The 26,297-nt window shown below is 33.8% G+C and overlaps 2 protein-coding genes across 3 annotated transcripts; one reads left to right on the top strand and one right to left on the bottom strand.

Moving 5' to 3' along the window:
• Positions 1-4,361: 4,361 nt before the first annotated feature.
• Positions 4,362-7,819, top strand: LOC120348398 (transcobalamin-1-like). The gene is made up of 8 exons (XM_078114670.1): positions 4,362-4,510; positions 4,945-5,143; positions 5,208-5,323; positions 5,421-5,564; positions 5,848-6,076; positions 6,162-6,289; positions 6,725-6,949; positions 7,385-7,819. Exons 1-8 carry the CDS (start codon positions 4,426-4,428, stop codon positions 7,567-7,569), a joined length of 1,311 nt encoding a protein of 436 aa, XP_077970796.1. The 5' UTR covers positions 4,362-4,425; the 3' UTR covers positions 7,570-7,819.
• Positions 7,820-11,234: 3,415 nt separating this feature from the next.
• On the bottom strand, positions 11,235-17,013 carry LOC120345034 (heparanase-like). Of its 2 annotated transcripts, none has more exons than XM_078111387.1 (13): positions 16,804-17,013; positions 15,938-16,047; positions 15,468-15,583; positions 14,832-14,966; positions 14,132-14,308; positions 13,375-13,549; positions 13,203-13,250; positions 12,823-12,898; positions 12,398-12,522; positions 12,177-12,288; positions 11,902-12,035; positions 11,652-11,801; positions 11,235-11,562 (listed from the first exon to the last, which is right to left on the bottom strand). In XM_078111387.1, exons 1-13 carry the CDS (start codon positions 16,864-16,866, stop codon positions 11,394-11,396), a joined length of 1,590 nt encoding a protein of 529 aa, XP_077967513.1. In that variant the 5' UTR covers positions 16,867-17,013; the 3' UTR covers positions 11,235-11,393. The 2 variants fall into 2 exon arrangements, with proteins under 2 accessions (XP_077967513.1, XP_077967517.1); XM_078111391.1 differs by lacking the exon at positions 16,804-17,013 and adding an exon at positions 16,193-16,341.
• Between the last annotated feature and the right edge of the window lie 9,284 nt (positions 17,014-26,297).

Below are 26,297 nucleotides of genomic sequence, written 5' to 3'. Positions count from 1 at the left end.
TTGCTTGGGAAGCAGAGTTTTGCCCAAACTAACGAATTTTTAATACTCATTTCAATGTTAAAAGCGAGTTGATTTTGGTAAATGGAATGTTTGTCGAAACAGGTCAAGGAAAACTCCGAAGTAGCTTATTCCCAGTGTTCTGGTTGTATCCGACATTGTGGTGTGCAAATGATACCGGCGTAAAATATAAACAGAAAATGAACTATTTAGTGATTTTAAGCTTCAACCGCAGTAAAGCCGTTAGGTTTTTTTGAATATGTTTATCTCTAGAGGAAAAATATCATTGTGGTGCCCAGCGGCGAAGTAGCACCTGATACTGCTTTTAAACTAGTACGAAAACAACAAGTTTTAGCGAAACTTATCTTACCACAAAGGAAAGTCCCATAGTTTTAAAAATATACAACTTTCCAGTATGGCCCAATTAAAAATGAGACTGTAATAGCGCAGCCAAGCATTAAACATACTTTGGCGGATGATATCAATCTCCACCAACGTCTTTGTTTTCGTGTTTGTTATTTTTGAATATTATTTTAAATTTAGGAATTTAAGAAATTTGACAAGACTAATTCTGCATTAAAGTCGATTTTGTTCAAAATTATATATTCGATACACTGATTGAAAAAACACTTGTAAATCATTTCATGGTATGTTCTCGATATCTGCAAATTTGTTTTGTTCAAACAAATAGGAGAGAGAAATAAAAGTGAGATAAATAGGAATACTTCCACAAAATTTTTAAACGACAAAACGGGTTTCTATGAAAACATATACAGACGTGGTTTTTACAAAACTCTTTTACACACTAATTACTGAAATTAAAATAGCTTGCAGACATCGAACACTCATGTTCGACCCCTGTTCGCCATTCCAAAAAACTATACGTGTTTGATTGTATTATGTTTTTACGACCTTTTGTGGAATGCACAAAACAAACCAGAGACAAAAAAGGGTTGAAGCTTTTTAGTATACAATCAATGGGAATCTTGGGCTTGGGACTGTTTGACGAGGTTTCTTATATTAGGAACCGTCTTTGATACAGCCTGACGAATGTCACATCAAGATGGTTTCTAAATTTTGTTTCACCTGACAGAAACCCGATCTGTTGTTTTCTAATCAAATGTTACTCGCGTGGCAGCCAAGAAACTGATGTAAACGTCCCTACCTGTGAATGCTTTTTGTCACTTTTGTCACGTTGGTTCTGGAGTTTAGACAGACGTAATGATTCATTCCTCGTTACATACGAGCAATGCAGGTATTGCGCACATTCTCTTTCATCCCGATTTATTTTAGTAAAGCCAACGTAACTGCCTTCCATTTTCGTATTTTGGGCATTAGGAATGTGCAAATGAGTTTTTGCGTCTATAGTACGATACTGAAGTTTATCTCACCGTGTAGTGAAACCGCCCATCTGGAGACAGGTTAGACGGCCTACCAGCGAACTATTTTGATTGGTAGATTTTAAATTCCCTTATGATCAAACAATTCACGCACAGAATCAGGTAATAAAACTGCGGTGAAAGCTTGAACGGTGAATTTTATTTTAATTAAAAGGAAAGTATGCAAACGAAGTCGCTTTATGATCAATTATTAGCCTTGTGTCGTGGAATTACCCCATTGAATTACTTCGTGGGCCCATCGATTCATAGAAAACATCATTATATTAATATTTTCTCGCGTTGCATGGAAAATCGCCGCAGTTTTACAGCAAAATGCTCTTGCGGCGATTTTTGCTTTGCGGCGAAAATTCCTGCGGCGAGATTTCCTGCGGCGAGAATTTCTACGGCAAAATTTCCTACGGCGAATTTTCCTAGAACAACTTTAGCCTAACAAATAACACATTGCTTGTAAAAATTCGAGCATATTTTGGAAGTGTTTAGCATGTTACTAAGGAAGCTACGATTAAACATTTTTTAACGATGCAGATTTTTTTTTATATCAGTTTAGGAAAATAAGATAAATTAACCTTTCGAAGAACCAATGTAAATTTTCAATTAAATCAATTTAGTATTGTGCTTGCGGATTCAAATTCCAAGTATAACGATAGAAATAAATCTTATTCATTACCAAAACTAAATATCTTCTAAAACGAACTTATCAGACAATTAGTATGACATACGTATTGTAGAATTTGGTCATAAAACAAATATATATACATGTTTTTTCAATTCCGACAACGTCACTTTATGTTGTACGAAAAGTAGTTGTTCAACGTATTTATTTGGGAGAAAATGTATTTTATCACTATACAGTGTTTAAATCTTTATTAATAAACTCGTAAGCAGGGCTCTACAAGTGACGCCATCTGAGTCTGAAATCAGAAAAAGATATGAATATTTCCCACATAAACTGTCGCGGTCTAAATTTAGCTACATTAATATACCTTAGAACATTTACAGGAGACGATAACAGCGAGGGCGTGATTTCAGTTATCAATGCCACGGTAGGAAGATTAATGGAATTGCGCCACCCTAATTGAGGCTGGACAATTACCCCAGAAGTGGTTTTAGGTTTACAGTTATCTGCTCAAGACAATTTCTTTCATAGATGCAAAGCACTGGAACAGATGAAAATCGAAATTAGTAGAGACATAAATAGGTAACAATGCACAAATATATCAAATTGTTTACAAGCTTTGATATTTTCTGAAATAATATTTGGCGGTGATTGGTGAGGTAATTTGCTCAGATTTGTATAGTTGACAAAGTACTTTATTACACAATACTCGTATACTGAAAAACTAGTGAATAGTATGATCACTACTTGGTGTCTAAATTCACCACAATATCCTGATATCATAATTGAAAAAAAAAACACTAATATTTTCAGCATGAATATTAGAAATGTGGCTCTTTATGTGATGGCAGTGAAATCTTCATGCAAAAATCCAAGATACTTTGCAGGGAAAAATTCAGTGAAGGTTCTGGACCAAAGAGTTAAAGAACAATTCTTTTATGATGGTATGTATCATTTATCACATTAATCAAAATATAAACGGCATCATTTATTCTCTTGTCGAAACAGGTCAAGGAAATTGAACTCCGAGGTAGCTTATTCCCAGTGTTCGCGTTGTATCCGACATTGTGGTATGCAAATGATACCGACGTAAATTATAAACAGAAAATGGACTATTTAGTGATTTTAAGCTTCAAACACAGTAAAACTGTTAGATTTTTTTTAAAGATGTTTATATCTGGAAGAAAAATATCATTGTGGTGCCCAGCGGCGAAGTATCAACTGATACTGCTTTTAAACTAGTACGAACACAAGTATTAGCGAAACTTAACTTACCACAAAGGAAAGTCCCATAGTTTTAAAAATATACAATTCTCCAGTATGGCCAGTATTCCAGACTATTATAGCGCAACCAAGCATTAACTATACTTTGGCGGCTGATATCAATCTCAACCAAAGTCTTTGTTTTCGTGTTTGCTATTTTTGAATATTATTTTAATTTCATGAATTTAAGAAATTTGACAAGACTAATTCTGCATTAAAGTCAATTTTGTTTAAAATTAAATATTTGATACACTGATACTGATTGGTCAATCAAAAAGACCTGTAAGTCATTTCAAGGTATGTTCTCGATATCTGAGAACTTGTTTTGTTCAAACAAAATAGGAGAGAGAAATGAAAATGAGATAAATAAAAATACTTCCACCAAATTTTCAAACGAAAAATCGGGTTTTTATACAAACTGATACAGACATGGTTTTAACAAAACTCTTTTACACACCAACAAAAAATAGCTTTAAAATAGTTTTCAGACATTGAGCAGTCATGATCTGAATTCGCGTGATTAATAGTTTATTCTTTGATAAGAATTTGCATGTGAAGAAGGATATTGAAAAATGAAAAATGTATACCATGTTACCAATTCAGTCGTGTTACGTTGTATAAATCTTAGTCTAGAACAGGATGTAATAATTATTAGTTTGGCAAAATGATAACTGCAAAATTAGTTAGTGGCCAGATCAAGTATTTTCAAATGTTTATCAAGATTCTGGTGATACTTTTTTAAAGACAATGAATCTATTCCTTGACCGAAGTTTTGGTCGTCTTCGCACCGATTTTGCCCTTACCGTTAGGTTAGGTTAGTCTGGTCGTATTCGATACGCTCTCGCCCTTGCAACCTCTTACTTTGGGTTAGGTTAGTTCTGGTCGTCTCCGCACCGATTTTTCCATTGCGGCCCCTGCTTGAAGAAAATGGCCGATTTCGAGCAAGCATAACCGTATTAATATTTTCTCGAGGTGTGCTTTGAATAAAGTTCAAATATATCAACCAGTGATTCTAATCTATATAGAAGCATACAACAATATTGTAGATACATTTATCACTAGGTTACATGTGCGAAAATTTTAATGCATTCATTATCATGACAGCAAGTTTTAATATAGCCATCCAGGATTCCGTTTACTTGAGTGAAAATGCAGTATGTGGTCTTCGTCACCTCTCTTCTCCTACTATTAGGAAATGTCATCGGGAATAGACGGGTCACGTTTAAGATATGCGGTAAGATTTAATTCGTGTTTTACCGTGATTTTATGCAATTATTTTCATTAGTCACTTTTCAACTGAAAGCCCATAACTAAATTGCAAATTTGATAATGGAAAATCTGCAAGCTACACTGCCAAAATAAGAGCTGATCATGGATTCAATATTGGGATTGATATATATGCCTTGAGATACCAATTGAAACTGATCCTACAACTATTCAAATTAAACTATTCACACTCGCATGGAAAATCTAGGTATGCATGAGAGGGTTTATTAAGCGGATATTTCTTGATCTTTTAATTTTAGCACAAAATAGCTTGCTAAATAGGAAGAACGTAAACGGTAAATACATTGTTGAGATGTCCAGCTTATGCCAGTTTCATGCCAACTATATTTTTTTATTAACTAGAAACAAGCAACATCAATTTGTGTTCAATTTCTTAACCAGGAGAAGAAAACAATAAGTCTGTAACCAAGGTTATCAACAGCGCCGTTGATCGCTTGATGGAATTGCGGCACCCATCATGGGGATGGACAAATACACCAGAAGTTGTATTAGGATTACAATTGTCGGCTCAGAATAAATTTTACGGACGGAGAAAATCTCTGGAGAAGATGAGAAGTGAAATTGATGACGACTATAAAGATTAAGTGTACGCAAAATAAGGAGATGAAGAAGGAGGGAAAACACTAAAAATTATAATTTTACAGGATGAGCATCGGTAAGTTGGCACAATACATACTTGCAATTCAATCGATGTGTGAAAACCCAAGAAATTTTGATGGAAGAAACCTTCTGAAAACATTGGAAAAGCGGATACGGAAAGGTAAACAATTGTTGTTGTGTTGGTTTGCTGCACAATCAGACAAAAATTGCCATGAAGACTTATCATTTATTTTTAACCATTGTGTTTGAATTCTTAGAAAATCCGGATGAACAGTATTATAGTTTTGGTCTGGCATTGGGAACTGTTTGTGTGAATGGAGGTCATATCAAGATGTCAGTCGTTAGGAATTTGTTGAAAAAGCAAAATGAAGATGGAAGTTTTGGCGACAAACACTCCGTTGGTGAGTAATAATAAGTTTTTTAATTCAATATTGCTGACAAAAACCAACCACCAGAACATTTTAGAAAAATCTCAGTTCCCGTTAAAAAAGTTTTTTTTATGACCACAGCGCAGCAGCTAACGTCCACAAACAGGTAGATTTGAAAACATCGTATTTTTTTTTTTCAAGTTTTTTTTTATAGTTCAGTGCTTCCCAACAGTGAGTCGCAAACTGGAAAAGCTTGAAAAACACTATTATAGTTGATTGCTATAAAAGCAATATTGATATTTAAAACATTTTGCAGATGATGCCGCACAGATGATCCTTGCATTAAAGTGTGTCGGGTCTGGAGTTCGACCACGATTTTTAATGAAACGCGTTAGAGAATCGATAAAGAAATTGGTCAATTTCTTGGATTCCGAAGTTAAAGTTGTAGAACAGAATACATTCATTGGTAACAAATACTCGTCTCCTCTATCAGCTCTCGCCTTACGTGAAGCCGACATTGATTCTACGGACACTTGGAAATGCAAGTTCGTAATGAATAGATTCCTACGCGATTACTTAAAATGTTCAATTGTGCGTGTGTGTCTCAATAATTCGACATTCTTTTTACAGGGACGTGATGAAAAGCCTGACTGGTTTTGATGTACCAGAGACAGAGGGTGTTTTGTCTCAGCGTATACCATCTCTGGCAGGCAACAGTTATCTTGATTTGGAAGTCGGGTGGACATGTAAAGCTGAAGGTTCAAGAAATGTTAAAAAATGTTTATAATAAAATATTTTTATAACTATAAAACAAGAAACTATATTTTATTTGCTTTTAGGTAGAGATTATTTTTAGTATATACCAATATTTGAGCCGGACGTGATTTTTGGTATAACTATGCAACATAAAATTATTGTCACTGCAAAGTGTCAAATTCCATTTCATGATACTGCATCTAAAACTGGTTAACTATTTTCTGAGTAGTTGACCTTATACAATTTGAAGGTTTTACTATATTATTGATAGAACGTGATGTTGTTCTGGCGATTTTTGTCTTTTGTCAAATGCCAAGCTCTTTACCCACAGATTCGCACCGCAAAATCAAATGTCTTTCGACATAAACAAAGTGGTCGCAGTCTGTATCCATAATGAAGACATAGTTGAAGCAATAGTTTTTATTTTATATTTTCAGTCTCCATACCTCAAGGATATCAACCAAAATGCAATCCTATTGATCCACAAACCTGCTTTCCCAACGTTGTTGGAGGAATTCCGATTAGCGCTAGGTTGACGATTTTTACTGATATGCCCCATGCAGTTAATGAAAATCCGAATACAGATGTTTCTGTTATCATCAAAAACGGTACAAAGTTGCACCAAGCAATGATTGAAGCACAAGCCGATGGGTTGATAACGTAAGATAGTTAGAAACTACAAAATAGTAGGCCAACTGTTTTTCTACAATTGCAAGTATGTATCACTTGCTGCCAATGATTTAGGAACAAAGCCAAAACTAAAGTTAGCGTCAAAATTCAAATATATTTCAATAGAAAATCACCTCCTATCTCCGATATATATATATATAACTGCAAGCATTTAGGTCCGCAAGACACATCAAGAAAATTTGAAAATAGAACTGTCATGAATACGTAACCATTTTAGAATTTGATTCTGTATCCGATTTCACAGCATGTACAAAGCCGCTCAAAACATTGCTGTCTCTCATTTTGGGACTGTACCATTTCTATGAATAAACTTTATCTTATTTTTATTTATAGTATTTTCACAAGACTGATACAAGGTGTAAATTATACATTATCACAATAAAAACGATATTATCTATTTGGCACGTTCAAGACGGTTTCATATTCGTTTGGAGAATCTGTCACAAGTCTGCAAGGAGTAATGGCTGATTCGAGTGCAAGACAATACTGGGCGATGTTAAACGGAAAAACGGGTGAAATTCTACCAGTGGGAATAAGTGCTTACGTACCACACGACGGAGACCAAATCATATTTAAGCTGCAGACTTACTAGCCTTCTTTCAAGGTTAACAGTTCTGCTAATATTACACCGAAAGATTACATTGTTGTATTGTATTGAAAGGATTGATCCTTTGAACGCATTGCCTATTTACGTTTCATTTGTTGAATTTTCGAGTTTAGTAAGTTTTGAAATATAAACAACAGTGTCTTGTAAAATTCTATTGTATAAAGTTTGGAATCGCATATTTGGGTATTAGTATAGTTTAGTATGATTGGGTTACGTTACGCACCGACACTTTGCGCATTATTAGGAATTATTTTGACTAACCATTATTAATAAATCCAATCTGTGGTTTTTATCAAATACTGTGGCCTACCGCTTGTATCCGCACAATTTCTATGACCGCTTGTCGATGCCCCGAAGCAGGGGTAGTGGAACACCAGCAGTGCAACTGTTTTACGAATTTTGTTTCAGACCGACTCAGTGTAAACTGACTTTCAGAATTTCAAAGTTTGAACCATGACAAAATCACTGCCTTGATACATTTAAATTGATATCTCCTACGGGTTGGCGATGTGGTCCCAGTTGAGTGCCACTTTCTAAGTATTGCTGACATTAAGAATTGCGAGGCAAGGACCCTTGCCATCATCCAAATGTTCTACTTGGAATTGGACAATTACCGCTAGATGGTTACTAAGAGCTATGACGTCAACGTCAATCACGTTGTGTTACGGACATTCTTGAAGGACACTATTTATTCGAATAGTGAAGTTGGTCTCGCTATATTGGATATATTCTGATAAACCTTTCAGTCGCCTCGTATAATTTGCGAACTTGCTTTGTTTATGAATAAACACTACACTACTCATTGTGTTTCTTACTTAATAGATGTATATTAGACTGAAGTTCAGTCACTGAACATGATATTAAGCCAGTTTATTGAATACAACGAAAATGAAATTTATAGATAAACGTTCTAATACCCAAAGAAATGGGCATTTTATCTTACCAAATGAAACATCTTTAGTCGCATATTGCGTATACGGCTCGTTAATACTTGAAAGAGATCCAATATGGCGTTATACGAAAGTCAAAAATATTGATTAAAATTCACTGTAAACATGCACGGATATGCATATCTGCCAGAACTATAAATCCAAAAGACATTGGAGGACAGTACACGACCTGCATACACGCACGTAAGCCGGGATGTCAAATTTGAACTTGATATGAATATCGCGACCTTCGAATATCGTTATTCGAGTTTAAAAGAATATCGAATATCACCCACACATTCTAGCGCCGCCGTCCTACGTTCAAATTAAAAGCATTTTACAAATATTTTTTTTCGTGGCTAATCGTAATCGTCGACGCAATAAGTCAAAGCCAAATTGAAAGAATATCAATCAGCACCGACAAAAAGAAGGCCTACCTATAACCGTCGAGGATGTTTTTTTACTTCACTATTTTATAATATAAAATATTTTACAATTGCTATCATAAATTTTGAAATTCGGAATTTAGTTTATCGATGTCGACGGACTAAATGACACTCGTACTTGTCGACAAACAGTCAGCATTTATAGCCGTGCCAAAAGTCCTTGTGCCGTAAATAAGGACCCCAATTCCACTGTATGATTTAAAACTGGGCGCCTAGTTGCTTTTTGTTATGTGCTGTGTTGATATATTTCTTCATAATTACTATGTAATATTAAAAATGTCAATATAAATAATTTGACAGCGAAAATAGCCAAATTAGTTGAACTAGTTTGGCTGATAAATAGCAAAAAACACGTGAATCCTATTCTTTCGCGGGGGTGGGGACATGTATGTCTCATAGCTCACGGTCTCTCCAGACAAAAAATAAATTAAAAAGTAGTATTCCAACTTATCTTTTAAAACATTCTGAACCATATCAAAAAGATAAATATATCGGAAATATCGGCCTTAATTCAACCGATACCGATACATGGCCGATACCGAAAAAATGGCCGATATTGCCGATACCCGATACAGATACCCGATACCGATACCCGATACCGATACATCGGTACATCTCTAGTATAGTCATGTTACGTATTAGTAGCAAAAGGCAATATGACTAAATGAATAAATGTGAATAAAATGAGCGAGCTTACTTGAAGTTTTTAATTAGGTGACGTAGAAATATAGTCATCTCCCATGTAAATGACGGAGATTTTGGATCAACGTCACAGATAAAGTCCTTTCCATTGATACAAACTATGACCTAAATGTCGAATTAGAAATATACATACTCGGACGAAATGATGAACACCAGGGCTACTCAACTATTTTTACCGAAGATCCGCATACAAAACTTCAAAATTATTTGGGTCCGGTCTTTCCAGAAATTATATTTCGGTATCCCTAAACGCGTACTTCCTCGGTCGGCCAATGATCATTAGCTAATCAAGATTGTTTATTATGGTATCATAGTTCTTTTCATATATTCAAAACTATAAAACTCATCTCGTAAAGGGAAACTGCAAAAGTGGGTCAATGATTCAAAATGTTCCAAATAAAAGTTAATCGTAACGCGATTTCCACGATTTGATTCTCGAAGCTTAAGCATCTAGCAGGCTACGCACACTGGTGGATCTATCGATATGTTAGAGGCATTCGCAATGCATATTTTGTCAAATATGTTTCCTGTAACTGTCTGATTTACGTTCGAACTGTACGGTTTGATATACCAGACTTATTACTTTCCGGCCTAGATATTGATTGCTTCGCAAGTGTATAACGATTTTTTATGACGTCACAGGGGAATAAGTCCGAAAAGAACGGCTTCGAGAACTACAAATAATACCAAAAAAATTTACCGAGAATGCAACAACCATTAGTGCATTATTTTAGGGCAAAGCCTGCATCGTGTGCATCTTATCATAGTAAAATAGTCGTTCACACGTACGGTGGAATCCATAGAGGCATTAATTTTTGATATCTATTTCAAAGAACTCTCCTCATCTCTCTATATATATACATTACAATTCGTTACAAGATAAAAGAATCGCGTAACAAAAAATGGAGACAATTGGAGGTATTCATATACCTTTGATTAGATGTCTTGAAGTGCTGACTTTCTGGAAAGCCTCTGGTCTTTCTTGTAACCATGAAATCCACTCCGGCGTTTCATCAAATTAACAGCTGCATTGCGTCAGCCCGTATTTGACCCACAATGCTGCCTTGATCGGCAGAATGGTTTGCGCATTAGTATTGCTTGTGATATTATTCTCCTTCATTACTACTTTTGAACAAATTGATCAAATCACATCTTTGATAGTCTTGAACATTCACAACTCGGCGTTAAACTTCAGTCTTTCATGAGAGACCTCCATTTTCTTACTGACAGACACTTATAACGTCACTAACGTCTAATTAATAACAACGCGGCGCAAATAAATAAAATCACGTTCTTGAATTCCTCAGCTGGCATAAGTTTATTTTATTTATAGATTTATTTGACATTTACGGATTAGTTTACCAGCGCTAATCGCCTGTATTCATCTCATCGTTTGTGACCGCGTGGAAACTAGCAAATATTTTCGGAGCATATGAGACCCATATACAATTTTTTCGAGAGGTTATATATATATTATATATATAGGAGTTGCTACTAAATTATTTCCGAGCACCACTTTTCGCAAACAATAGCACAATCCACTTTTATCGACTCCACAAACATTGACTTTAAATTATAATGGGCTGGTTCCGAGCAGCGACATTGTAATTCTCAATACTGAGAACGAAAAGGCAATTGACTATCCTTGGGTTTCAAAATAGGTGTATTCTTGTATTTTTGAATCAGTTAATTGAGTTGAGTTTGATTCGAATATAAATCAAGGAATACGATTTCATTTTAGACAAGCCTTAATTTTAGAGTCTTTCAAAACTATGAATCCAAATGACGAAGGTGGCAAATTTATCTTTTTTCCTGCACCGATGTTAACTTGACGTGGGTTGAAAGTTGGCATCGTGTGAATATCTACCATTCGAAGCTTCTTGTTGTTCAAATAAATGTCACTGCAAACAAGAAATACTAGTTTTCCTATTCAATCAAGAAATGATTATAAATAGAATATTAAGGAATATGTTCATAGGTATTATCTTACCTTGAATTCAAAACTCCCGGTGTAGAAGTCAAAATATAAGTCACTGCTATGGTCAAGTTTTGTTCACTTTGTTGTACAAATGATAATTTCTTTCTACTTGTAGATAAATTGAGATAATATAACGTCACAGATCCTGTTGGATATGTTGTTCTGAATAATATTGATATATTTAGTAGAACTGATATATGCATATAGTCCACAACAGCACTGATTAAAACATTCAATTATCAAAATCATTCAGGTTTCATACCTTTCTGTGTTGGTGCAATGCGCGTATATTCGAACCTTTGTATGTTGTTTAGAAATTGCACCGATAACTGTTTTCGTAACATTTAAAACTTGAGTTCCGACCAATGTTTTATACAGCAATGTCAGCCAGTAATCCTAAAGGATAAAAGAAAACTATAACATAATTGTCAGCTATTCTGTATACGAAAATAAAAAACGTGGAAAATTGTATGGGACAAACAGTCTCACAAACTGAAAATTCAGTATTATGTATTTTAAGTTTCATAGAGTACTTACCGGCCTAGGATCGAAATTGTCGTCCAGCAACGCGTAATTTCCTTCTACTAATGTTTGTCTGAACACAATATCTATCCCATTACTTGCAGATAAACCCAGCTTATCAAGCCACCTAAAATTGCACAGAATTTATATCATATATTTTAACACCTTCTGGTGAACATTGTGCAATTTAATAAGTTTAGTAGTTCAAATATATTCGTTTATCATAGAATACTGACATGAATCCTGCAACGTAAGTGTCCGAAAGACCCTTTGCTCCACCTCCATAAGATGAGCTAGTTTCTCCAATCCAAACGGGAAGATCTGGAAATTGTCGATTAACTATTTCTTTTACATGTTTCAGCTGAAAAGTGAATTTATAGCACTATCATAAATATACTTTAAAACTAATTTTGTCGGTACTCTGCTTACAGCCCTGTAGTTGAAAATCGTTAACAAAAGTTACATAAGAAGGTTCAATGTAGATTAATCGTCAACTTATTTTTTATAGCGATGTATATATATATTGACTTTTCTAGAGTGAAGATAACATTTCCTATCTGGTTACAAGTTAATGAGTGTTTTTCATACAAATAACTCATACCAGATCTTGGAAAAACTAAAGAAATATACTAAAATATTACATAAAAAATTCTAGCATCACCTGTGGTAGTAACTCGTTCAAAAGAGCAGGATCCGTAAAGTTAAAAATTGTTGCCACTCTACTGTCCACGTAGTACCTAAAACGATCATCAACCATTTGTCAAGCCATACCTATTTGTCGATGGTTTTTATCTCCGATAATTGATAATCATAAAATAAGTTTGTTGTCTAGATCGAGTTGATGATGCTAAAATGATGGTCTATCTTTTATCAAAAGCACTGATAGTTTCAAAGCAACAAAACAAACAACAAATGAACTCATTAACGGTCATAAATTGCCAAATGGATTATCTATGAAATACATTTGAGTTTTTAATATTTTTTAAAATGATGTATCTTCATATTTAGTGTCATGGCTGAAGTAAAATAAAAACATCTTACTGGTGAAATGTCACAGCATTCAAAATAGATCCCATGTAATGAACAACTCTGTGAAAAACAGTAACATAGTTTTTTTTTTATTTTTTTATAAATATGGCGATAACTCAATGCGTGGTAAATTATCACCGAAGACAATCTACTTTATGGAGCCACAAAGTTAATATATATGTACTTTTTAAAAAATTTCAAGCTCGAAGTTTTGAACATCGTGTTGGCATCTGGTCCAATTATTTTCGATTGTTTCCACCATGAGTCTGACTTCAAGATCTTGTTTAGCTGAAAGAAAGCTGTGGCTATTTCACGCGGCGATACAGAAAATCCTGTATGATGATGATATGAATTCGGTTCTAGATGGAAAAAGCACATTTTCGTTTTATTTCAAAACCTATATATTTTTATAGAATAATGAATGACAATGAAAGCATGAGAGCAATGTTCTAATATATGGTCACGAAGCCCAAACAAAGTAGGACGAGTATGCAATTTGTCACAGTAAAAGAATACCGGTAGCGCTTGAAAGCGAAACAGCTAAAAGGTGCGCCATTTTTAATTTTGATGACGTCATCGCACAAAAAAAACACGAATCCAATAGAGCCCATGGAAAATTTTGAAAATAAATAAAAAGTAATAGCCTTCTAGCAAATACAGTCCTAAACTACTGAAAATTTCAAAGCATATGTCCCATTAGGTATAAGAGCGAGTCATTAGTTATTTACACCAAGAAGAAAAACAACTTTAACAACAAAAGAACAAAAACAACATAACAAACAAAACGATCCGACATAAAAATATTTGCTTTCAAAAAGATGTTTCCGCTTCAAGCTTTGCTGGTAGTGGTCATTTGAAAATGCTAAACAATCTGCTCAAGAAATTGTGTAGAAATCAAATCAATGAATGCGAAAAATTTGCAATAAGCTTTTCATACTTACCGTTACCAAGTTCCCAATTCACTCGATGTTTTTGGCTTTTAGCATAATTGAGTAATTGAACAGTATTTGTGGAATTCCATTTTTTATTACCATGTTTTCTATCCAACAGATTTAGTCCAAAAATAAGTTCCCAATTCGCACAATTTACGAAGGACATCAGATCGTCGAACTCTGATCCTAAAGCAATAAGTTTGAGATGAGCCCAAGCGTAATCTTGTACATTTTGTAAACCAGAAATGTAAAGGGCTGGACACTCACTAAAAAATACGTCACTACAGAGTCTATTATTGAAGGAACTATACAGATCAGTTTATATGATGAGATTTGTAGAAATTTTAGTTTCTCAAAGTTGACAAGCAAAAAAAATGCTCGCCTAGATTAAATTTTTTAATGAGAAATTCCAAATCTTTACGATTTTAATATATATACAATAGTTTAGTTATATAGCGGCTATATGTGGTTTTTGAAACTTTGCATATATTCATTCTGATCAGCTTTGATGATAACAATTTTACAACTACTACTAAAGTACCACAAAATAATTAAAAATGAGGCCTTGCTTTTAAGTCGCGTTGAGTAATTTTCAAATATTTTCTAAATTTTCGACGTTGATAGAAGATAGAAACAAAAAGCTGCATTCAAATATAACGAGGTTTATCCACATTTGTATTTTAGATTTGAGGTTAATGCAAAAACTTACCTGTGTATGATACATTATTATCAGATAATCCGTATCTTTCTTTCGCAAATGAATTTTCGAATTGCCATTCTGCAACTTTCAACATATGTTGCACAAATTCTTCGTTATTTGGCATTTCTCCAAGACAATTTTGTTCTGAAAAATGAAAAAAAAATAGAAACAAAGCAAAGAATTATATCACATTCTCTACACCGAATATTCTTAAATATGAAAAAATCTATTTCAACTATGGGTCAACTTCACACTTAATTAATATTTACATCAATATTAAAATACTATATTCTTAATATAACGAGTAGGGGAGGAAGCTTCATATTTTGAAAATAGTACTTATTTTCTAGAGTTAGTGAAAAATATTCCTTATAAGAACAGGAATATGTTAAATAGAAGCTATGACGGTAACATTTATTGTAGCTGTCTTATAAATCATAATATACAAACACGCAGTTGAAGTAAAATCTTTCAGCTTCCAAATCAGGGTAAAAATCTAGAAATATGGAAAGGTAATATAGGTATTGAAAGTACATTATCTAAATTCAATGGTGTACTCAGTTTATATAAAAGAAATTTCCAAATTTTAATTTTTAATTTTTTACCATAAAAAAATTAACTTTTATTTTGTAAATAAGCTAGTACCTCGCATTTGACGGGCAATATTTCCTGGAACAAAATGTGAATGATCAGACTTCGTTCCTCCCATTCTAACATACGATGGACCGAGAGCTTTTGCTAATGTCAAGAGTTTCGTGTTGCTGTTAAAGAAAGTGACATCATCGAAATTAGCGATACTCATAGCATTTCCATTGCAAAAATCAAAAGAAAACTACAACAATTTGTGTTCATAAATTTTTTGCCTGTATTTCAATGCATATAAAAATGGATCTACCAGAGATTACGACACAAATATACAAGTTACCATCATGGTTTAAACTAGAATAATTATAGCACGGTTACGCAGACTGTGACAGCTGATCAAGTTAATCTCCTGGCACACCTGGGTTATGAACAATAGTGAAGATTGAAATAAATATTCGAGTCAATTAGTAAATTTCAACAAAAATACAATTAATAACAGTCTCTAAGCCTAACTCATTAAGGTTACTGACTTCATATATTTGATGACACCGTATTTAAAAATTCCCATTCCTAGCGTAACGGAAGGAGATTTTTTATCGATATTGTAGATGGCTTCCGTACCGTTGATGGAGATGCGAATCTGTAATTCAAACATGAGTGAACGACTTTATTATTTCGCTGGGACCAATTAATGTAAAATGGGCAAATTCGGCAATTGCTATTTAATCAAATCACGAATCATTGATTCTCTGAAAAAATGAGATTACATCGTATCAAAATAATACCTTTTCTTATTTAATGTGGAACTCGCTTCAAACAGAATATGAAATCAAATTTTTTACATCACTATTACCACCCAACACTTCACCAAAGTATGCCAACCCATGGATGGCAACCTAACGGACTACCCCCATTCTCAGAGTTTTCCCGTGAGGTCCTGCAATTTTCCGAATTTCTTGACGCTTATATATATACTTAGTGTCTGATGCCTTCATCTATCTGGGAAATTCCCCATTTCCCACAAAATTGCCTTGCGATTCCGTGGTTGATTTGGGAAGATATTTACAACATATGGCATGGCGTAAGAATGATGTCATTCTTTCCCAAGTGTTCGTATTTTGCTGCTTGCTAGCTTCGCGCGCGAGCATGACTCAGTTATGTAAGGCTAGCTTAACATGACAATGTCAATAGAAATAATAACACTTTCACTGTTCTGTTGTTGCCGGTAGTGAAATTAAATAATACAGTGAGGTTGTCAATGCAATAAATAAAGTACAATAATGGCTCATCTCATAGGCTTCGCGGAAAATCGAATAAATATGTTTAATTACGATATTTGACTTTAGCAAGGCTAGCCAAAATGTGGTCTTGGCAAAGATTTTAGTTATAATCCTACCTCTTTTCCACACGTGATAACCAGCAGATTCAAAACAATCACAAATCTCCACAACGATTCCATTCTAAATCGTCAACTCACTGCACAATACAGAGCAAGATTCGTTCGCAAAACTCAAATAACAAATAGCACTTTTGCAAATCTCAAAGCGATCGATGTGTTTTTCTTTCGCCAATTATTTCCGGCGTCGAACTCACTTTACTCAAGGCGTGTAATTTCTTGGCTTGATCGAATTCAATACGATAACGTCATGGCAATTTTCACGCGCAAAATTACCAATTGTAGATCATTATTAGTACACGACACTGACCGAATAATAATCATTTTTTGACTGCAATCAAAAGTCTATGAAGTGTATGCCATGGACAATGGTGATTAGAAAACAAAAATTGACAATTGATCCCAATATCAATGAAAAAGTACAAATAATTTGAAGAATAATATAGCTTGCCGAAAACAGGCTTTTTACGGGATACTCAAGTTTGTTACAAACTCGCAGCCGTTCTTTTTTATATTGCTCTCATACAATATATATCGCTTTTATTTAGTCAGCTCTCGCTTGCAAATACTCGGTTATTGCTATTTCCAATGCAGCTTCTAATACCTGAATAGCTTATGACTTTTCTCTAACTACGATTTTGTGATGAATGTAACCTTAGCATATTGGATGTGATATGTCTTTATAAACGTTTATTGGACACGAAATGGACTTACAGATCGTTTTGTCATCGTTTTACAATTCTTTTTTAATTATTGTTGGCAGGAAAAAAGCGTACTCTAGATTTCTAGAGGAATATTCCTTTTTTTTATTTCAAAAATATCTGTGGGCTTACAAGGAATTCTCTTTATTGTGTGTGCGTTGACGTCAAACACAAAAATTGCGCACCTCGTGGCGGTTCCGCCTTCGCGTTAGCGATCTGGTAGTCAGGCGTTACCGGTAGTCTACTGTGACAGAATGCATACCCGTACTATTTTGTTTCGGTCTTCGTGTCTATCCTATATTTGAGCATGGTTCTCTTGTGCTTGTGAATTAAGTGGGTTTGGTTTTAAGATTTCAATATCCCAATTAATAAACATTAGTATTGTTTATTGTTTAGGTTTAAACTTTAGTATATATAGTCAATGTTAATATGAATAAATTCATTTAAATAAAATGGACTAAAAATAAAATTAGCAATAATTTTGAAGTGGAGACGTTTTTCCATTACGAATAATGATAACATTTTGAAATACACATTTTTTTTATTTGTCTAATTTTAATAATATTGTATAATATTTATACAATATAATATATAATTTTTAATATTGTATAAGCGATGAAGAGACATAAAATATTTTTTAGCGAAATTTTGAATATCGATACTGATGAACTTTTACTCTCCTTGGAATAAATATGATATTTCATATAATAAATATAACATCATTTTTCCATTTAGCTTTAAATAAGACTTTACACTGTAGCTGAAATTCATCCATTGGCTCAATTCCTTTTTCTTGAATAATTAATTTATTTTTAATGAGATTTTAAGGCGTTGCTTGTCACTTTAAAATTTACTGGATAGAGGATCTTTTATATTTTGACGAGATTTGTTACAATGTATTTTTCTGTAGTATTTCCAAATTGCTTCTTAGATATCATACATACGCTACTGATTTTTCTTTTTATTTGTCATAAAAGAAACAAAATAATTTTGACACATACGAAATCAACACAATTTTTTAGCACAACACTGTTTTATTCATCATACTGAAGACAAAAATAAATCTATTTTCTTTTTTTTTGCATTATTTTGCATCCGGCGTCACATTTTTTGCATATGCTGTTCCTGAAATAAATATATATATATATATAGAATATCATGAGCAATGTAAACGCTGTGTTTGAGTACCTTATTTAACAATACTCCAACAAATGTCGATGAAGAATAATTATCATCATTAAAATATTTAATAATATGGAGATAGATACGACGAGCGTTTGCAAACACTTCCTAAAATTTTAGAGAATTTAGACGGTTTACTCTTTGATTGAGGAATCACTACTGAAACTGCCGATGTGCTTGCTATTGGGCTAGAATATTTGTAACCTACTAAAATATAACTTACCATCGAGAGCAATGAATGTGAATACATCAGCTGACTTCGTTGTTTTATTGAAATGACTATATAAATAAATGTAAAGTTATCGCTAGAGAGTAAAATTTGAAGAGAGTTTATTTGAAGTAAATAATTAAGTTAATATTCATATCTGTGTTACATGTGATGTGATCTGTACGTATAAATATGTAAAAATAATTTATTTCTAGAAAATAGGTAATATTCACCTAAATTGTTGATTGAAGGTCGACCAAATGATGGTAGAGCGGCACTTGGTTTATTGCTTTCAGATATTCTGTATGAAAAGTGTTTTTCAAGTAATCTTATTTTCAATCAAAATATTACAATATATTTGATTTTATGGCGCTCCAGAAGTGTATATACCAATATGGAGGTAACTAATTTTGTTCGCCTACTTTACATCACGTTATCACGTTGTGTAAGGGGACTGAAATTTATGAGCAACAAGTGAATTCACTGGGCTAACACAGACAGTCCCCGACTGTAATAGAAGTAGATCGTAATAGAAATAAAATAGAAAAAATCAGAATAAAATTAGGGCCTAACTCTGACCTGGTACATACACTACGGGAGTACCGATTTTTTTATGGCGCACAAATATCACATACTTATTTAGCTCAACACTTTCAGTCGATGTTAAGCGACCTTTCCTTGCTTTATTCCTCTGCGCAAATAAATCAGTGTGATTGTAATAAAGCGATGCCTTAGCAAGAAGCAAGATGACTATTCATGACCCTTGAATCAAATCGAAAACTTATACATTTTCGAAGTATTTGCGGATCGACCAAGCCTCTGAACACAAATGCATTCATTCGTAATAGTTCAATGAGATTGCTGAAATGTCGTCAATCAACATTTATTGTTTATACAAAATCCAATAATTCATTTCAAATATGCGTGAACAGTGAAAACATCATAGCTTACAGAATGACATTGTAATATAGACTAATGTTATTTAGAAAATCAGCCGGCGTTTCAATTACATAGGCTTTTACGTAATATAATTTTTTGCTCGCAACGTTTGCAGGACTGACTTCATATAACCTTTGCAGATTACATAACGTAGATAGACCATCTCATAATTAAACAGTCTCTGAAGTTTTCACTTTTTCGTATCCAATACTTTAGTGGCGCCGCGGTGTGGCTCATCGTGCTAAAAGCGTTAGGAATACGCTCGCCAACGCACCTCTGATTACTCTGTGTGGGTTCACAGGTTCCGAATCCCATATATGAATGGTCAAGTGCGAGAGGGTTGCTGAACTTCTCGCCGCCGTAATGGGGTTCTCGTAACCGCTGGTCGTTTAGGGCTCCTTCCACCATTAAGTCCATGCTTCCGAAAACAAATAACTAACTAATCACATACCCGACATGAAATGGTAACCGGACGAGAGGCCGGCGTGGTTCGGCACATGGTTGGGCCGTCTAATCGGCTTTCCTCTCCCCCTGGATAAATATGTGAATCCTATCCTATCACTAAATGAGAGTTACAAAAGTTTCAATGTTTTCTTTTCATTCTTGTTAAATTGGGGTTTAAAAAATATAATCCTAATTATCTATTTTATGAGCGAAAATTTGCCATGAATACAGACGCGGCTCGTATCTCAGCTACGCTACGTCAATGTTGTTAATCGGAGGCCGAGTTATTATTGAAAAGAGTTTTTATTAATACTCGTACCCATAATACAGATGAAAGCATAAAAAATTTCTAAAATATTTGGGGAGTATTCAATAGTTTATCACATATATATTGAATATATATGATATCAGATATTTTCGCCATGTAATAAACAACAGAAATTGCCCGATACGTAAAGAAAGCATTAGGGAAAAGTTGAAATACCTGGCACACTTTTTACGAATCTCAAAGAATGCCCTGTCGTTTACAATGTCTACAATTCTACTTTGATTCTTTTTTCACATTTTCTGTGCGTCCCAATAGGTCATAGTTTCAACGCTTGTGTTTGTAGAGTTTGTATCTCCAAAAGAAAATTCAGCGTAGTACCACGGTTGAAGTGTCAATTACTGCATCATTGCAATGTAGAATAAGTGTTTACATTACAGTACTAAAATCTATACTCTGTAATAGTAATTTACTAGTCAGAGAACATTGCTACAAATGACAAATATTTTTAAATATCACGTATAAAATTCAACTGCGCTATTGAAATTGTTCAAAAACAAGCGATCCTCGTTGAAGAATCCCAACCTCTGATCGATGTTTTTTATATCCTACTATCATGAAAGAAAAAAAACACCAATAACGACCTAAAATTATTAACATAAAATTGAAAATTAAAAAGCATTAACATTAAAATTTATATTATGTACACAAAATCTTCTTACATCAATAATATTAACTTACTAGTTCGACATATGAATCCAGTTGGAGTGTAGGGATATTGCGGACCAAACCACTTCAAATCAGAATACACGTAAGTAACATACACTTATACTGTATAACGGTAGTCAGTTGGTTCAGTCTCAGCCCTTCAAAGTTAAAAAACACACACAATATTAAACAGGGTTGGAGACAATTTAAAATCAAAAAGTAATATAAAGTATTACCAATTAGTAAATCCAGGTCTAAGCTTTTTCTAATTCATCTAGTAGTATTCTTCGGTTTATTTATTCTCAAATGCACCAACCAATGAAACACAAAATGTGTTTGATTCTTTTACGGTTATACATGTATTTCTCCCAGAATGTTTATTGCTTTTCAGCATTGTTAGATTAACAGTATTTAGTCAGTAAGCAGATGTTAACGTGTTATATGAATTCAGTCTCAATACCGTCGCGAACAAAAAATATATATTACGTGGATGTCTATGTGATTGAAACGCCGGCTGATTTATTAAATAACGTTGGTCTTTATTACAATGTCATTCCAAGATATCGTGTTGTTACTATTCACGTATATATGAGATAAATTTATTTTGTAGAAACAATAAATGTTTATTGTCGACATTTCAGCAGTCACACTAAACTCTTTCGAATAAATGTATGTTTTTCAAAGGTTTGGTCGATCCACAAATACTTCTAAGATAAATAAGTATTCTATTTGATTCAAGATTCTTGAATAGTCATCTTTAATCTAATATACTTATTAATGAATTGGGTATACTGCGATATTTTGTTTTAAAGGAGCATGATTTGATATATACACACGTTTCATACAGAATATCTGTAGGCAATAAACCAAGTGCCACTCTATACAAGCATTTGGTCGACCTTCAATCAACAATTCAGGTGAATATTACATATTTTCTAGAGATAAAATATTATGATATGAGTATTATATTATTTTGTGTGAAAATAATTTATTATTATTCAATATGTGGTTATAGATTCAGACTTTAGATTTAGACTCACTTAAGATCACATCACATGTATTACAAATATGCATGTTAACTTAGTTAATTAATTCAAATAAAAACATCACTAGATAAATACTTCATACTGTCTGCAAAGTCGTACTTGATATATTTTAAGAACACTGGATGTACAGTACATGGAAGTTCTTAGTTATTAAAGTACTTGCAATACGGGGGGTTAATCGTTAATCTAGCGTATACAATATATATTTGGTAAAGTTTTTTGTATTGTTCCTGGCGACGTATTTTCTCTAACAAAAAGCTGCTTATTTCACCCTCATTCTCGTCATACCCACCGAAATATTTGCGAATCATCAATTAAGAGCATATCAGCAGATGAAAACCAATTTTATTAAACTTTGAAATTTACGATTCCACAATCCATTACAAAATTAATTTCTGTTAGTTATTCAGCTAATTATTGAATACAATTTCAGTTTACCATAAAGCGAATTTTTGTCCAAGTACCATTTACTCCTTGAGAATAACTTTATATTTTGTATTACTTTGTATAGTTATTTCAAAAAAACGGATAAGTCGGCTGACGTGTTCACATTCAATGCTCTTGATGGTAAGTTATATTTTAGTAGGTTACAAATGTTCTAGCATTATTAACAAGCATATTGGTAATTTCACTAGCGATTCCTCAGTCAAAGGGTAAATCGTCATATTCCTTTGAAATTTTCGGAAGTGTTGGCAAACGCAGGTGACTCGCCATATCTATATTTTAATAATATTAAATATAAAATGATGATAATTGTTCTTAATCGACATTTATACGAGTATTGTTAACGCATTTAGCGATTAAATTTATATTTTTAGCAATTAAGTAAATTGAGTCATTTAACGATTAAATATGCTTTTTGTCTATTAGGTAAGACAGTGGCGATTAAGTACGTTCAGGCATTTAGCAATTGAATTTGTTTTTGGCGATTAAGTGAGGCAGTAGAGATTGAGCAAGATAACGCATTTAGCGATTACCTAAATATGTTTTTGGCGATTCAGTAAGTCATTTAGTGAATGAATATACTTTTTGACAAATAATTGAGGAAACGGCGATAAAGTATCTTAAGGCCTTCAGCGATTGAATGTGCTTTTGGTGGTTAAGTAGGTTAAGGCATTTACGATTAAGTAAGAGGTAGCGATTAAGTAAGTTAATTAAATGTATTTTTGGCGATCAGGCGAAACAGTGGCGATTAAATAAGGTAACGCATTTAGCAATTGAATATGTTTTTGACGATTTAGTAAGGCAGTGGGGATTGAGGGAGCTAAGGCATTTAGCGATTAAATATGATTAAGTAAGTTTAGGCATTTGCCAATTGAATATGTTTTTGTCTATTAGGTGAGGCAGTGGTGATTATGTAAGTTGAGCCATTTAGCGATGAATGTGCCTTTTTGGCAATTAGGTGAGTTAAGACATTTAGCTATTAAATATGTATTTGGCATTTTATTATTTTTATTTGACGGATCAGAGTGCAATATTCCTAGGATCAGTATTACATTAATACGTCATGTCCGAGTCATAACGGTATAATGCTTTATAAGCACGCATATACACGCAAAGTTTATCAGTAACTGATCAGAGTCATATTTCTCGCCGACCAATTGCACTTCAATTGCATTTCTAAGGTTTGTCCTTATTTTTATTTTATTTTTAGCTTGCGTCCTTATTTTTGGCTTGCGTGTCCTTATTTTGTCTTTTTTGTACTTCATAAAGCAGGGGTGGGCAACCCCTGGCACGCGTGCCAAACTTGACACGCGAGCCCATTTATTCAGCACGCGAGCGAGGTTCGGAAACGAGATCATTCTCCTTGAGATAAAAAGTTTCAAGGCTCTGAATTATCTGATGAAACTAGATGTTTGTTTATTCATTAGGGTTCGTAAACAATCCGTTATTTATTTAACTCTTTTCGTTATTTCATGACATATGACTACAAAGAAATATATTATGACGTAACAAATGAGTGAGCTCTCAAGAAATTTTGTCGAGAAGAGCGCAGCATGCGTTTGGCTACATTCTTACGTAATATTTTTTGTTTGTGCCACCATCTTCTTCATTTCTGCCCAATTTATGAAGTTGTACAACTCATGCTGGTTAGAGCAGTGATCGGCAACTTTTTTCAAGTTGATGGACGGGGAAAGCCTGACCAAAATTTTGGGGGACCACCTCATACAAACGAACTAAGCTTATGTAATAAATTATACGCGTTAGAAAATTTATGTTAACAATACATTCAAAAACAAAGGTGATGCTATTCAATGTGAGATATGCATTTGTTTGCTGGTCATTAATCGTACCGAAGTCGGTGATTTGATCGATAGTGATTCACGTAACCAGGCGCGCAGTCAGGATTTTCAAATAGGAAAAATTTTGAAATTGGAAATTCGCATTCTTTTATGAAACAGTCGCCGTGATTACGCGCTTGTTAAGAGAGTCGAGTTTTTCAGCGTATACCGACTTTTCTGTCCCGTAAAATATTCAATTCATGACAACTACGAAAATCTGTAATTTATTTTTATATTAATTTAATTGTGTCCAACGAAACTCACAGTCTTCTTGCGTCAAAACATAAACATTACCACTCTAAAATGTCACGTCAATCTGTTGCCGTAAAAATATGCGGCAAACTGCCTTATTGTTGTATTTAGTTTTGATACACCGTCAGAAAAATCCCAAGATCTGATATGAAAAATCCCGTTGAGTACAATTCAATACATATAAAGTATATTAGTAAATCAAAAATACAAATTAATCGCCGAGAAATCACCGCGGGACGACTTTTTTAACGGATAGTAATGATTTTTCTGTTGTTCAAAGTAATCAATCCATTGCTGATACGGGCATATTTAAATGTATTGGTTTATTAATTTAATTGTCTACAATTTAACCTGTGGTTGCGTCGATTGCGTGATTGGGATGTCATTCCAGAAAATTTTTCGTGTCTTAAAAAAATTAGTAACTGCATTACTCTCCATGTTTATGCCATATGTCCATACGCTCCACATATGCGTGTCAACCTTTGTTCTAAGTTATGAACTTTATTAAGTCTCATATTAGGAGTAGCCTGAAAGATGAAACCAGTAGTTTGTTGTATTTCTTAGAGAGGTACAATGTATAAACCCAATGTAAAATCTCTATCAGCGGTAATGCAGCAGCAGAAGTCTCACTGATATTGAATAAGAAAAGTAATCAAATCTGTTTGTCGGACTGATATTTTCCCGAATAGTGAATCTGTCTGTACAAGTTTAAAAGGTTTATTATTGTGCATTTTTTGCTCTGTAAGTAGCAAAGCATTGTTTTTGATTTTGATCGGCACGCAGAAGAATTTTATCATTAAATTTAGCCGATTTTGGCACGCGAGCCGAAATAGGTTGCCCACCCCTGTCATAAAGGAAGCTTTGTGTTGTTTGTCTTGTCGCCAAAGTTTTATTGTACGGGAAATACGGGAAAGAATTCAAAGTTAAACGAAGCTTGAAGGGTGAGTGCTTCGCACACTGTGACGTCTGTAATTGTGACATTTACCTGGAGCCCATAGGCAAGCCAGCCATTTCTGCTCACAATGCAGAAATTTTTTCAGTCGTCCTTATTTCGGGTTCCAGATCAATGGAATCCCTGACTATACAAGTCTGAGGTCATACTTGGTCATTTTATCTCACCCCACATCCTCATGGATTCTAGACGTTAGCTGGCAGTGATGAGTTAAAATTATAGCATTGCTATCTAGAAAAATATCACTATACATATGGATATAGTCAGATGTGAGCAGTATGGTATTTATTTTGTTTTGAATATGATCGTGAATTGCGGTTAGACGCTGCTGATGATTATGATTTGATACAACGAATTTCACTGAGCTCATTTATTTTTAAAAGTATATTATTATGGAAGCATGTGTCTAAAGTCACAATGTAATCAAATTAGTCTAATTTTACAAATAATGCGAGGCAATCCCTACCCAAGTTTTGGATTGTGTCGCCAAACTCCGCGTAAAAGCTATTTGATGC

Source organism: Styela clava, chromosome 1, assembly GCF_964204865.1.
Source record: "Styela clava chromosome 1, kaStyClav1.hap1.2, whole genome shotgun sequence".
Lineage (NCBI taxonomy): Eukaryota > Metazoa > Chordata > Ascidiacea > Stolidobranchia > Styelidae > Styela > Styela clava.
This window is presented reverse-complemented; position numbering and strand designations above follow the sequence as displayed.

Excerpts from the sequence above, each read along its gene's own strand:
- LOC120348398 (XM_078114670.1), top strand. The coding sequence starts at position 4,426 with ATGCAGTATGTGGTCTTCGTCACCTCTCTTCTCCTACTATTAGGAAAT. Across the intron at positions 5,324-5,420 it reads GGAAAAGCGGATACGGAAAG|AAAATCCGGATGAACAGTAT; the intron begins GTAAACAATTGT and ends TTGAATTCTTAG. Across the intron at positions 6,077-6,161 it reads ACGGACACTTGGAAATGCAA|GGACGTGATGAAAAGCCTGA; the intron begins GTTCGTAATGAA and ends TTCTTTTTACAG.
- LOC120345034 (XM_078111387.1), bottom strand. The coding sequence starts at position 16,866 with ATGGAATCGTTGTGGAGATTTGTGATTGTTTTGAATCTGCTGGTTATC. Across the intron at positions 14,309-14,831 it reads TAATAATGTATCATACACAG|GATCAGAGTTCGACGATCTG; the intron begins GTAAGTTTTTGC and ends TTATTGCTTTAG. Across the intron at positions 12,899-13,202 it reads AATGCTGTGACATTTCACCA|GTACTACGTGGACAGTAGAG; the intron begins GTAAGATGTTTT and ends TGATCGTTTTAG.